The sequence below is a fragment of the Hyperoodon ampullatus genome (genome assembly GCF_949752795.1).
Source record: "Hyperoodon ampullatus genome assembly, chromosome: 14".
Lineage (NCBI taxonomy): Eukaryota > Metazoa > Chordata > Mammalia > Artiodactyla > Ziphiidae > Hyperoodon > Hyperoodon ampullatus.
This window is the reverse complement of record NC_136927.1, coordinates 20,924,745-20,939,437: the sequence shown is the minus strand read 5'-3', so window position 1 is coordinate 20,939,437 and position 14,693 is coordinate 20,924,745. Positions and strand designations below refer to the sequence as shown.

The 14,693-nt window shown below is 49.2% G+C and overlaps 1 protein-coding gene across 1 annotated transcript in view; it reads right to left on the bottom strand.

Moving 5' to 3' along the window:
* The window catches only part of RRBP1 (ribosome binding protein 1), a 59,302-nt gene that overhangs the window by 33,700 nt on the left and 10,909 nt on the right, over positions 1–14,693 (bottom strand). Inside the window, exon 2 of the mRNA XM_079719679.1 lies at positions 2,138–4,397. Within this exon, the coding sequence (XP_079575805.1) occupies positions 2,138–4,376 (2,239 nt within the window). The 5' untranslated portion in view covers positions 4,377–4,397. The remainder of the gene's footprint in view (positions 1–2,137; positions 4,398–14,693) is intronic.

The following is a 14,693-nucleotide window of genomic DNA, read 5'->3' as shown; positions in this document are numbered from 1 at the left end:
AGTCACGGCCCCCTGCCACCTGAGTTGATCAGTACTAATTTCGGCCATCTTTCCTATTTTCTAGGGTTTGATTTCTTTTTACGTTAACTCCAATATGATACACACCTGACGTTTTCACAGGGGCTAAGCAGACCCTTCCAAACCTTAAACATCCTGCCCAGGATCACTGCCTTGACCTGTCCCCTCCCCGCCCTGAAGTGCAGGTGAGATGCAGTCTAGTTAGGACCACTCTCTTCCCTGACCTGCTGGCCTCGGTCCAGCACCCTACTGTAATTACAATAGTTTGGGACTGTGTTCACACATCAGACAGAACCGGTCTTCCAATAGCCACTGGAAAATCTATTCAGTATTCTTACTTATTTTTCCCTCCAGAGGGGACTTTTAAGCCCACTGAAATTTTGGCAGGAAGAATAGTAAACTACTAAGTTAACTTGGGAGTGACTATCATTTTATCTGCAATATTTAATCTTTCTTATCCTGAACCATGGTATTTTTTCTGTTCAAATTTCCTCTTATACCACCTCAGGTGAGCTGCTCTGTGGGTTCACACAGGTCATTAAGTTAGGTCTTCCTCCCAACAAGGTTCTTTATTACCTACAAATTAGGACAATTTTGCCTTCCTTTCTAATATTATCATGTTTCTGTTTCATACCTTACTTCCATGGCCAAAGCCATACACAGTAACGATGACCACAGGAAGCTCTTGTCTGAACACACCTGATGCGCGAGAAGCCAGAGAACAGGCGGCTCTCACCTGCATCCCCGTCTTCTGCCTCGAATGCCCTCCTCCCAGGGTCAAGTGGAGCATCACTGTGAAGACAGGGCAGTGTGCTCTCCCTCCGCCACGGAGTCAGGGCTGAGGCTGAGCGCCTGGGTTTTCAAAGGGCCTGAGAGGCTGACATGGCCTGTGGGGCAAGGTGGGCTGGTCCCTGACCCTCACATGGGACAAGTGTTGCCTGAGTAAATGTCCCCCCAGAAGTTGGGGCGGAGGAAACAGCAAAGCGGATACAGCTTCACAGAGGGAAAAAACATAGGGCCCTGCCTACCTGGCACAGGTCCAAACGTTTCAAAGCCCGTAATGTACCTCACCACGACAAATGCAATTAATTTTCCAAATCAACTAACGGCTAATCTAAGAAGAAAAGAAAGAAATCTAGAGAGAAAGAGAAGAAGAGAGAGAGAGAGAAAGGGAGGGAGGGAGCAAGAAAACATCAGACTACTGTATCAAGTGAGAGATGAATATGAAACAGGAACTCACGGGCCCAATTTCTACAGTAATCCGTACTAAAAAGATAACAGAAATTCATGTTCTACATTATCTAATATATGTATCTGATACATTATATCTATTTTAATGTTCTATTAATGCTCCATTACATAATGGGGGTGGGGGGGTAGCGAAGAGCGAAAACTGGGAGGCAGGGGTGTGGATGCCATTGTTTCTCAGAAACGTCATCCTACTGCTATTCATGCAACAAACATCTAGAAAAGAACAAAGCTATGCTAAAGCACCAGGTGAGGTAAGAATGCAGAACAGGCTGACAAAACGCAGCCAGACATTTGAGAAAGACTGCAAGACACGGAACTGTCCTAGACTGGGTGTGGATGGAGTCACTGCTCCTAATTCCTCACCTCTCCTCAACTCACACCTTTTCCCAGGTCACTCCGCAGTCCCTCCCACTGGAGACAGTAGACTTCCTGCCCTTTGACTCAGGCTCAGTCTCATGGCCTGCTCTAGCCAACAGGATGCTGGTTTGAGCAGTGCCCTTTCACAGCTCTGCCACAACCGTGAGAGGGCCTCTGCCCTCGAGAGTCACTGATGCCTCGGCCAGGGCCCCAGAAGAAACACGTAGAAGAGACCTATGTTCAACCTGCAGCAGGAGCTGAACCAATTAAACTGCAGCACGAAGCAGAGCCACCAGCCGAGATAACCCCGACCAGTCAACCTCCAGCCAAGTCAACAGAAACATGAACAGGAATAAACGACTGACACGGTAAGACCCTGAATTCTGGGATGTTTGTTATGCAGCCATGTGGCGATAGCTGACTGATACAGACGGCTTCCCCAAAGGGAATCCATAAGCCACTTAAAGACAGCTTTTCCCTCCAAATTCATAAAGAAATCAAAGCTACTCACCAGGCTCACCTTTCTTCTTAGACCCAGACTTCTTCTTCGCAGGAGCTTCTTGCTTTGGTGCCTCCTGGCTCTGGACCAAATCTGCAGTTTTGCCCTGGATAGGAGCTGACTCTGCCTTTTTACCCTGGTTGGCAGATGCATCCACCTTTTTGCCCTGGTTGGGGGACCCTTCTGACTTTCTGCCCTGGTTCAAGGTTCCCTCTGCCTTTTTGCCTTGATTGGGGGCCCCTTCTGCTTTCTTCCCCTGGTTTTCTGCCTTTGTGCCCTGATTAGCAACCGAATCTGCCTTTTTGCCCTGATTCTGGCCCCCCTCCGCTTTTCTGCCCTGGTTGGAGGTCCCCTCTGCCTTCTTGCCCTGGTTGGGAGCCCCCTCTGCCTTCTTCCCCTGGTTGGGGGTCCCCTCTGCCTTCTTGCCCTGGTTGGGGGCCCCCTCTGCCTTCTTCCCCTGGTTGGGAGCCCCCTCTGCCTTCTTGCCCTGGTTGGGGGTCCCCTCTGCCTTCTTGCCCTGGTTGGGAGCCCCCTCTGCCTTCTTCCCCTGGTTGGGGGTCCCCTCTGCCTTCTTGCCCTGGTTGGGGGCCCCCTCTGCCTTCTTCCCCTGGTTGGGAGCCCCCTCTGCCTTCTTGCCCTGGTTGGGGGTCCCCTCTGCCTTCTTGCCCTGGTTGGGGGTCCCCTCTGCCTTCTTGCCCTGGTTGGGGGCCCCCTCTGCCTTCTTCCCCTGGTTGGGGGTCCCCTCTGCCTTCTTGCCCTGGTTGGGGGTTCCCTCTGCCTTTTTACTCTGGTTCTGAACCACTTCTACTTTTTTGCCCTGATTGGGGCTCCCTTCTACCTTTTTGCCCTGGTTTGGGGTACCTTCCTCTTTTTTGCCCTGATTCTGGCCCCCCTCTGCCTTCTTGCCCTGGTTGGAGGCCCCTTCTGCCTTCTTGCCCTGGTTCTGGGCCCCCTGTGTCTTCTTGCCTTGGTTGGGGGTCCCTTCTGCCTTCTTTCCCTGATTCTGTGCCCCCTCTGCCTTCTTGCCCTGATTCTGTGCCCCCTCTGCCTTCTTGCCCTGATTCTGTGCCCCCTCTGCCTTCTTGCCCTGATTCTGGGTCCCTTCTGCCTTCTTCCCCTGGTTGGGGGCCCCCTCTGCCTTCTTGCCCTGATTCTGTGCCCCCTCTGCCTTCTTGCCCTGATTCTGTGCCCCCTCTGCCTTCTTGCCCTGATTCTGGGTCCCTTCTGCCTTCTTGCCCTGATTCTGTGCCCCCTCTGCCTTCTTGCCCTGATTCTGGGCCCCCTCTGCCTTCTTGCCCTGGTTGGGGGCCCCCTCTGCCTTCTTGCCCTGGTTGGGGGCCCCCTCTGCCTTCTTGCCCTGGTTGGGGGCCCCCTCTGCCTTCTTGCCCTGGTTCTGGGCCCCCTCTGCCTTCTTGCCCTGGTTGGGGGCCCCCTCTGCCTTCTTGCCCTGGTTGGGGGCCCCCTCTGCCTTCTTGCCCTGGTTGGGGGCCCCCTCTGCCTTCTTGCCCTGGTTGGGGGCCCCCTCTGCCTTCTTGCCCTGGTTGGGGGCCCCCTCTGCCTTCTTGCCCTGATTCTGGGTCCCCTCTGCCTTCTTGCCCTGATTCTGGGCCCCCTCTGCCTTCTTGCCCTGATTCTGGGCCCCCTCTGCCTTCTTGCCCTGCATAGCACTGGTGGCAGAGGCACTGCCCTTGGCACCCACTGGGGACACAACCACCATAGGGACCTCCTTGGGAGCGGCTTCCAAAATGGCAGCCTTTGAGGCAAGAACCTGGATGGAATTTACTACTGAACTGACTGCTGGTTCCACCTTTGCCACTTTTTTCTCCTTCTTCTTTTTGTCCTTAGGGGAAGAAGCTGGCTTCTCCTGGGGCATGGCTGGTACTGTGGCTACAGGGGGAATGACCACGGGGGACTGGACTGGGGTTGGAGCCACCGCCACTGCGGGCGCCCGCACTGGGTCCTTGGGGAGGATGGTCACGTTGGGGCCTGGCTCATGGTCAGGTATCTTCCCGTTGGGTTTCTCGTCCTTTTTCTTGGTCTTTCCTTTCTTCTCCACTGTTTTCTCCTTCTTCTTCTTCTCCACTTTCTGGTGGTGAGTCTTCGCCATCTCCTTGCGCTGGTTGGCTAGAGCTTCTTCATACGACGTCTCCTTCATGGAGAACGTCGACACCAGGAAGATGCCGATGGCGGAAACAACCATGAATCCACCAAAGACCACAACCCCCAAGGTCTGGGTGTCGTAAATATCCATCCTGGCTTGCTTTCCTTTCACCTGCCAAATACATACATGTCAATTACTTTTTGTAGAAACTGAGGTATTCAACAAGCGCCAACCCCACCCCCAACACCTGACTTACAGTTTCACTAACTCTTCATAATGATAAAGTGAAGGAAGAAACAAACTCAGGCCATCTCTGACGTCACCCATTCTCCCTGCCCCCTTCAGAAGTGAGCAACTCTTACATAAGATATTCCATTAGTGCCAGGATATACGAAGCCATGGAGAGACAGCAGCGAGGAGCTCTATAACCAGGGCACATAACACCCAGGAGACTCAGATGCCATGCTCCCAGTTCACGATGTTCCCCACCACAGGGGTCAAAGATGCACATGTGCACAAGCACCGGCCAGGTGTGAGACAACTGGGAGTAGTGAGGACTGTAGCAAACTGCCCCACTACATTAGGGCCAGGTGACGTCCAGCCACAGCTGATTACTGTAGACATGCAGGCACTGTGTTGAGAGATCTTTTGCTTTCTCACATTAGGACAGAAATTTTTTTTTTGTTTAACGTGAAGTTGACTGATTTTAAAAATACCATGTGGGCTTCCCTGGTGGTGCAGTGGTAAAGAGTCCGCCTGCCGATGCAGGGGACACGGGTTCGTGCCCCGGTCCGGGAAGATCCCGCATGCCGCAGAGCGGCTGGGCCCGTGAGCCATGGCCGCTGGGCCTGCGGGTCCGGAGCCTGTGCTCCGCAACAGGAGAGGCCACAACAGTGAGAGGCCCGCATACCGCTAAAAAAAAAAAAACAAAAAAAAACACCATGTGAGTCAAACCAAACACAGCTGCCGGCTCTCAGCCACAGCGTCCAGGCCAGCAGGCCCTCGAGAGCCATCTGACTCTGCTGCCTCCATTTCCTCCAGTGCTGATAAACACAATTACCCAGGGCCAAAGATGAGAACCTATGCATTACAATCCGGAAAGGTGATCAAAATTTGGTGAGGAAAAATGGCCTTTAACCAGTGATAGCTCCGAAGAGCTATGCATCCTGCAAACTTGCACATTAGGAAACAGGAAATATCAGTCTTGGGAAGCCGACCAAGTAAGAGTCCAGGTTTGGAATTTCACATCCAGAGGCTGCAAAGAGGGAGGAGGGCAGTGTCACCAGGTCCACTCCTCGCCCTGGGGAGGGGACCCTTTGCCCGATGACAAACTCCCAATCAAGAGGATGAACCACCACTTCTTGCTGGCCGGGGACCAAAGTCCATAGGGTCAGAGGTGGCCAGGTCCACACCCATCAGCTGTCAGCCGGGCTAAATCTGACTTCAGTGAGAAACTCCAACAGGTTCATTTCTTGGATACATTCAACTTTTATCAACTAATTTTGATGCTACTACAATCACATTCCAGTCCCCTGAACTGGGGAGTGAGAAACGGCTCCCCCAGGAGGACCAGCAGTGGACCCGAGTAGGGAACGCAATGGTGAGAGGTAGGGGAGGAAGGCAGCAAGGGGGAGAGCTGAACGGCCCCCAGGTCCCCAGAGCACAGTTTCGCCGTCTTTCTACAGAACGCTTTTGCGGGAAGAGGGTGGAACGCGCTCTGCTCTCCACAGTGCTAAGTCCCTCAGCTGCGGCTGTGACACTTACTTCACCCAGACTGTCGCCGGGCCTGCAGCTCCAGGACAAGCTCCACAGTCCACTCCTCAGGCCCAAGGTGGACTCCTGGGGCAGCGGGTTCTGACCCCGGGTCATGGGTTCTGGCAGCGAGATGCACAGCCAGGGCCCCTCACACATGACAGTCGGGAGAGGCCACCACACACGAGCCCTTCGGGATCCTCGCAGCCAAGTGTGCAAAAGGCCTGGAGGGGGGTCCCGTGGGCGGGAGGACAGGGACAAGAAGCTGGAACGTTCCAGGCCCCGTTCTAACCCTGCTGCTTGGAGGGCGTCCACCAACTGAAACTCCAGGTCCTCACAAGCACCCCTCAGAACTTCGCCAACACGGACACGTTTCAGGTACAAAGCAACACCATAATCACTATATCCATCCTATTCAGATGACAAAAACCTTTTGACCTTCTGTGCAGCACAGGGAACTCTACTCAATGCTCTGTAATGACCTACATGGGGAAAGAATCTGAAAAAGAATGGATACAGAACTCCTTTGAAACACCCCTTCTCCAGAGGCAGAACCACGCCTGGGGCCCGGGTCACCCCGGCTGAGGGTCCGTAAGCCCCGGGTGGCGTCCCCAACAAGCCCTGGAGGGCGGGTCCCCTGGAGCCCCAGGGCCACCAGCCCCCACGATGGGCGCCTGCCCCCACCGTGGGCTCTGCAGATGTGTGGTTTGGTTAGAAAAGCCACGGTTGAAAAGTCAGCTTTGACTCTCAAGTTAGGCAAACACGGGATACAAAAATATATTCTCTGTCAGGGGCAGAGTGGAGAAAAGCCAGCTGGGAGAGCACTTCCCTCCGCAGTGGACAGTCGGATATCTGAGTCCATCACAGATGTGCCTTCCCAACTCTGCAGGACCGCTGCTCCAGAAAGAAATTGCATCCCCACCACTAACTCCTGAGTAAGAGTTTCTTTGAAAGGACGCTTTCACAGGAAAATGAAAAGCCCCAGATTTATGGTAACTCAGTGAAACAGTGAAGGCTCAGGACACATCACCATCACCAAGGACAGCCAAGAAGTCGAGGTGGAAGCCGCCTTCCCGCTGCCCCGCAGAGTCGGCTCCTGCTCGAGGGACGGGAGTACCACCCGTGCTCACAGGCACAGCAAAGACAGCGATGCCTCAAGGACGCTCTCAAGGTCAGCCTTCAAGGTCAGCCTTCCGGCGCTTCGCTTCTGAAATCCCCACCATGGTAAAAGGCCCCCAGCGGGAATATCCCGCAGGGTTTTCCCAAGGGCCATGCCCAGGAGGGCAAAGAATCCGGCCAACCGTGCCACTGCATCCTGTGTGGGCTGACCACAAAGAACCTGCACTCTGTCAATCCCGGAAACCTCTGAAATGTGCACTCTTATTTACTATGGCCAGTCTGCTTAGAATGCAAAGCAGAAAGGTGAAGGCCTGCCAGGGCAGGGGGCAGGAGACTGCCCAGAGGCTCGGGGACCGCTCCCAGGCTTGGCTGACACGCCCTGGGCCACCTCGGGGCTCCTCAGAGAATGGCTTTCCTCTGCTCCTGGGAGTAAGGACTCGGGAACAGAAGTTAAGTGGACGCCCCAGGCAGATCCGTGTGGCCTGACCTGGCTTGTCCAGTCTGGCCAGTTCAGTCCAACTTGGCAATGGGGATCTGGGGGCGTTTTGCGAAAAGGGCCCTCAACAGCACCCCTGGGGCGGGGTCTCATCACTCTCCAGCTGCTCCTCGGGGGCCACACGTGGGCACTTGGAGAAGCCACGGCAGGGGTGCGAGATGAAGCCTCCCGACTGAGCCCAAGCCCCATTTCCTGGGCGTTCGGTGACTTACCAGGAAGGCACAATCTAAAACACAACGACAATGAAATGGAGACACTAGCAGATACGGCTGCATCAGGATCACTGTCTCCTTGTTTTTGTAAATATTATGAAATATTTCAAATATACGGAAGATGAAGAAAAACATCGTGAACGTCCATTTACCTACCACCCAGGTTTAGCAAATCCAAACCTCTTTCCCCATTTACTTGAGATACATTTATGCAGTAGCTCATCCTTCTCTCCAGAGAGAACCAACACTCAGAATGCCACCACTTCCACACGCGTGCGTGTGTGCTTACACATGCCCAGCACCGCTACGGTGAGGGCTGCGTGAGACACCACTGCGGGCATCACCGGGCAGCATTTCATCCTCTAGGACACACCGCCGGGCCCAGGGCTGCTCCCCCAGGGCAGTGCCGCGAGCCCCGCCCTCTGCGTCCCCACCATCTCCTCCTGCGCTCACACCCGGATGCGTCCCCATGTGCCTCCCATGGTGAGCAGCCCTTCACGCTGCTTCCACGACGTTGTCTGCTCATACCCTTGGCCCATTTTCTGAAGGGCTGTCTTTTCCCCTCATTTGTAGGTGTCCTTTACACATTTGGATATTAACCATTTGTATCCAAGTCTGTGGTTTCTTTTTCAACCAATTTTGTTTGAAAAACTGTTACACTGTTTTGTTTTACAGTGTTTTCTTGTTTCATTGCTACCACCCCAGAGTCAAAGAGAACCTGTTTTCTTTTTCTTTTTTTAAGGAAAAATCTGTTGCTATCCTTTAAATCTAAATAATTACTCAGTTGTGTTGGAGAAAGGCAACACATTCCTAGGGGTCACAACGCAAAAGGAACAAAGGGGTTGATACAGAGTGAAAACCTCCCTTACACCCCTGACTCTCAGCCACCGAGGTTCCAACCACTGGGAGACAAGTCCTTTCACTGTTTATTTTCTTCTACAAACTTCAGAACACTTTTCACAGTTGGGTTTCTAATCACCTGGGATCTACTCTGGCATAGGACAGGAAATAGGGTCAGCTTCCCCCACGGCTTAAGTTACCCAGCGCCCCTTCTGGACTGGTCCATCCCCCCTACCCCCTGACTTTCACAGCCGCCTCTGTCCCATCTGGTTTGCAGTACACGTGGATCCCTCACCGGACTCACACTTTGTTCCACCTAAATGTTATTTACGCCCTGCATCAATACTACATTTTGGTCTATGCATCCCTTCCAAAAATTCTACTGGAACTTTTATTTGAAACACACTGAATTTATAGGTGAACATGGGGAGAGCCGATGCTGTATACTATGGGAGCTGTCAGTGAATGGAGTGTGTAGCACTCCACTTATTTCAACCTTCTTTTATACTTGCAGGGAGCTTTTATGATCTTCCCTATAGAAGTCTTATACATCTGTTGTTAAGGTTATTGCTATTTTTAAATGTACTAGAAAAAGATTTCTTTTTTGTAGCTACAGACAACCAGCAAAGTTATTCATTTTTGCATGTGTGTCATTTACCCAAATATTATGCTAAACTCTCATCAAATCCAGGAGTTTGTGGATTCTCTTCAAGAAAAATCACCTATGAAAAGAGAGTAATTTCTTGCTTTCTAAGCCACACCATCGCTTCTCTCTCGTCTCACAGGGCTGGCTCCAGGCTCGCTGGTCTCACGGCCAAGTCTCCACTTCTGATCCTTCACTGTTAGATGCTGTGTTGACTGTAGGCTTTTGGTAGAAACCTTTGATCAGGTTAAGCTATCTTATATTCCTAGTTACCTTTCCTTTTTTAATAGGGTATTTTAGCAAATGCTTTCTCTTTACCACTTGACATTTAATCTGAATTGGATTGAATTAAAAGAATATATTCTAATGTTAACTCACAGATGGTTCTGATGGTGTAAACACTCCTTGACGGTGGGTCTTTTCTTTTCTAATCCCTCACTAGATTTGGTCTGTTCACATTTTTATGTGGGATTCGGGTGGCTGTGCTGTCAAGTGGGGGAAGTCAGAGCTCATTCTCAGACTGTTCTTACACAGTCTTGGTAGCAAGGTCACTTGAGTCCCGTTAAGATGAGCTACAGAGCATCCCTTTTCCTCCATCCTTTGTAGGTTCACAAGAACTTGCCTGTAAAACTGTCAGAATCTGGTTTTTCGAGATCTGTTCTTGGAGGGGGTAGAGTGGGTAGAGAACTGATTTTTCTTTAACTGAAGTATAGTTGCTGTATATGATATAAGTTACAGGTATACAATACAGTGATTCACAATTTTGAAAGGTTTTTAAAGTATAAACCTACTCCATTTATAGTTATTATAAAATATTGGCTATACTCCCCATGTTGTACAATAGACCCTTGTAGCTTATTTTATATCTAATAGTTTGTGCCTCTTAATCTCCTACCCCTCTCTTGCCCCTCCCCACTTCCCTCTCCCCAATGGCAACCACTAGTTTGTTCTCTCTACTGTGAATCTGCTTCTTTTTTGTTATATTCACTAGTTTGTTGTATTTTTTAGATTCCACATATAAGTGACATCATATGGTATTTTTCTTTCTCTGTCTGACTTATTTCACTTAGCACGATACCTTCTAGGTTCACCCATGTTGTCGCAAATGGCAAAATTTCATTCTTTTTTATGGCTGAGTAGTATTCCATCATATACGTGTATATATAAATATATATGCCATATATATATCATATCTTCTTTTATCCATTCATCTGTCGATGGACATTTAGGTTGTTTCCATGTCTTGGCTATTGTAAATAGTGCTGCTATGAACACTGGGGTGCATGCATATTTCTGAATTAGTGTTTTTGTTTTTTTCAGATATATACTCGGGAGTAGGAGTGCTGGGTCATATGGTAGTTCTATTTTTAGTTTTTTGAGGAACCTCCACACTGTTGTGTTTTCCACAGTGGCTGCACCAATTTACATTCCCACCAACAGTGTATGAAGGTTCCCTTTGGCAGAGAGCTCATTTTTAATTGCTATTTCAATTTCAAAGATGATTCCAGAACCTGCTTTTGGGTTTGTGATCCAATCTATATAATTAATTTTCATTATTCCTTCCTCCAACTTCCATTGGTTTATACTGTTCTAACTTCTTGACATGAGCACTCCACGATCACGGATTTATCAGTTTCTCCTGGGAATCTGTCATTTGTGCTTTATTTGGAGGGCATCTTATTAGGTGAATATAAGATCAGAATTGTTACATCTTTCTGATAAAGTGCCTACTATTTTTTCCTTTATTATAAAGTGATCCTCTTTTTTTTTTTTTTTTTGCGGTACGCGGGCCTCTCACTGTTGTGGCCTCTCCCGTTGTGGAGCACAGGCTCCGGACACGCAGGCTCAGCGGCCATGGCTCACGGGCCCAGCCGCTCCACAGCATGTGGGATCTTCCTGGACCGGGGCACAAACCCGTGTCCCCTGCATCGGCAGGCGGATTCCCAACCACTGCACCACCAGGGAAGCCCCTAAAGTGATCCTCTTTATCCCTAATAATGATCTTTTTTCCACTTCATTCCAATTGTATGTCTGATTTGACATGAATACACTACTATGTGTAAAATAGACAGCTAGTGGGAACCTGCTGCATAGCACAGGAAGCTCAGCTCGGTGCTCTGTGATGACCTAGATGGATGGGATGGGGGGGACATATGTATACATATAGCTGATTCACTTCGTTGTACAGCAGAAACTAACACAACATTGTAAGGCAATTATACTCCAGTTAAAAAAAAAAAAGTTACGCCAACTTTTGGGGGGTTAATATTGGCCTAGAATCATTTTCTGTTCTCCACATGCAACCTTTCTGGGTTCATATGTTTTAAGTGGGGCTCTTAAAAATAGCATATAGCTGGATTTTATTTTCAGACCAGCATGGCAATTTGTTTTTTTAACTGGTACGGTTAGTTCACCAACATCTACTGTGATTGCCTATGTATCTGGACTCATTTATACCCTTGTTTTTTACTCCTATTTACAATACTTTTTCTTTGCTTATTCCCATTTTATCTGTTTGTTTGTTTGCATTCCACTGGACATCTTTTCTTCTGTGTTTGAAAGTTACGCTTTTCTGTTCTTGTGTGTGTCTGTGTGCAAGCGCTCTTTTAAAAAACTGTAATTAAAATGTCTTTTCCCCTTACGTTCTCCTAACATACACACCTGACACTTCCCAGGAGCCTTGGTGCTCCACCCACTTCTCTCTCACACATACCTGGGTGACCTGCGGGTGCTTGGAGTTCCAGACACTCGTGTTAAATTACCCAAATGGTTCCCAATCTGCTGCTGGCCACTGCTTCGTCCACCTCATGCCTTTTTTTGAGTCTCCCCAAAGTACATCCTCGACTACTTGTTTCAGCAAGAATCTCCTCTTGATAAACATCCTCAGTCCTCACAGCCCCGGAAGGATTTCTTTCCTTCACCCTCGCTCTTCATGAATGGATTAACTGGGTACAGAATTCCGTGCTGACAGTTATTTTCTCTCACCACTCTGAAGATATTATTTTATCTGTCTTCTGGCTTTTTTGGTTGGCAGCCGTGGCAGGGTGTGTGCCTACTATGGAAAAACATGTTGTTGAGCTGTCATTCCTTTGTAATACCTTTTAAAAATACCTCCTCACTTTTAAGATCCATCTTTGGGGTTCTAAGCCTTTTCCAGTGCCTTGAGATGTGTATCTATTTTTATTATCTTAGGCTCACTGTGCTTTCTCATGTTTTTCACCAGTCCTGGAAAGCCCTTGGCCACTTAGTTCTTTTGAGATTTCCTTGCTCCTGTTTCTTGGTGGTAGAAGTCCTAACTAGACCTCAATCTCTCTGTGCTACCACTCAGACATATGTTCCACTTCGCCAATTGTCTCTTCAGTTGAATCTAACCAGCTCTATAATCAGTCCTTTGAGTTATTCTATTTTTTTTCAAGTTCGCCTTGTTTTTTCCCGGTGTTATTTTTTCCCATTAATGTTTTCCACTACCTACTTTTATACCTCTGACAGTGACTCTGGCAGGACTTTATTAAGTTGCAACCCTGTCCAGGCTGAATTTCAGGCTTGTCTCTAAAGAGCTATTTTATCTTTGCTTCAACGAGGCCTTCAGAGAAGGCAGCAGGTAAGGACACATTTTTTTCTTTTTTTTTTTTTTTTTGCGGTACGCGGGCCTCTCACTGTTGTGGCCTCTCCCGTTGCGGAGCACAGGCTCCGGACGCGCAGGCCCAGCGGCCACGGCTCACGGGCCCAGCCGCTCCACGGCACGTGGGATCCTCCCGGACCGGGGCATGAACCCGCGTCCCCTGCCTCGGCAGGCGGACTCTCAATCACTGTGCCACCAGGGAAGCCCAGGACACATTTTCAGATGCAGCAGCTCCTGTTAAATATTCCCAGGAGACTCTGCCTCCCCCGCCTCAGGACAAAACAGATAAGCTCCCATGCCACCTCCCCTGGCCACTAGTCTGTCCCTTCGGTGCAGGTTTTACATGGGAGTGTGAGTGGGATTCCCACTCCCCCCACCCAGCTCCCACCTGGACATAAAAACCAAAGACCCAAGACCCAGACTTTGGAAGACTACGCCACACCCACACTGCAGGGTCAGCTCACTTCTGGACCCAGACAGTCCCCGCCCTTGGCATACGGGATTTGGTAATCTCTTTTACTACCTTGTAAACTCAGCTATGCTTTTTAGAGAATGCTTATTAGCTCCATCTAACATTTCTAAATGTTTATAGAGAAGAGAGTTTTCAGGTCATCTCATCTAAAATTTTAAGTGTGACCTCTAATTCTTCTCTCTTTTTCTTTTTTTTTTTAACCTAGAACTAAGAGAAAATCTGGTAACTAAAAGATATAACTGACTTCCTACTTCAAAGAAACAATGCCATTCATTTTAAAGAAAGATAAAACACTAAAAATAGAAACATATCCTATTCTAAGCCTTGGCTTATTCATCGGCCATTTCAGATTCAATTTCTTTGCTAAGGAAAAAAACAAAGCATTGACATGTTTTTGTGTTTCTCCAATATAACAGTCTTTGGAAAAGTAGGTACTTGAATGGACCTAAATCTTCTGAGCGCTTACGAGGAGCCTACAGGGCTCACTACACGCCCCTGAGGTAGGGGTCAGGAATCCTGAGTCCTCAAATCGCCCACGAGCAGTTCAGATGTGCAGAGTTCTTCCTGCAGTGGACATGAAGCTCCCAGGAAGCAGGATCAGTGGTCTCCCCACCGTGTCCAATCAAACCTCAGCACATCCACGCTCCAAGCGTCTGCTGTGTGAAGGCTCCACTAAATACCAATCAGGCAGGGGCCACTCATTTACACGGTCACATGGTTATGAGAACCACCTTGAAACAGAAAAGCACAGGCATCCTGGTGGAGGAAGAGAACACACACTGTGGGGTCTCACACGCTTTGGGAAAGAGTTATTTTCTTCTTGGTTTTTTTTGTTTTTACACTATTGCAAATGAGGTCTCTCTTAAGTTTCATTTTCTGTTTGTTGCTGGTAATACTGACATGTAATTGATTTCTGTAGGGTGGTTCCCCCCTACCCACAGCAACCTTGCCTAATTCTACTAACACTTTTTTCCCAATCTTTCTGTCTTCCGCTTCACTCCTCTTGAATTTCTGCACAGGGCAGGACCGCCAACACCGTGCTCAAGAGAAGGTGTGTCAGCTGGCATCCTGTTCTTCCTGATCTCAAAGCAAAACTTTTGGGCGTCTTGCTATGCAGTGTGATGTTTGCTGTAGACTTTCCTGTAGGTGTCCCTTCATCAGGTTCTTGGTTCTCTTCTTAGCTTAGTGTTGTTAAGTTATATGTTCCCAGAAATTCACTGTTAAAACTTGCAAAATTATCACCACGTTGAGATAAAAAATGAAGGCTCATACATACAATGTGTGGTAGAGCCCCCTCCTCTGGTGGTTAAT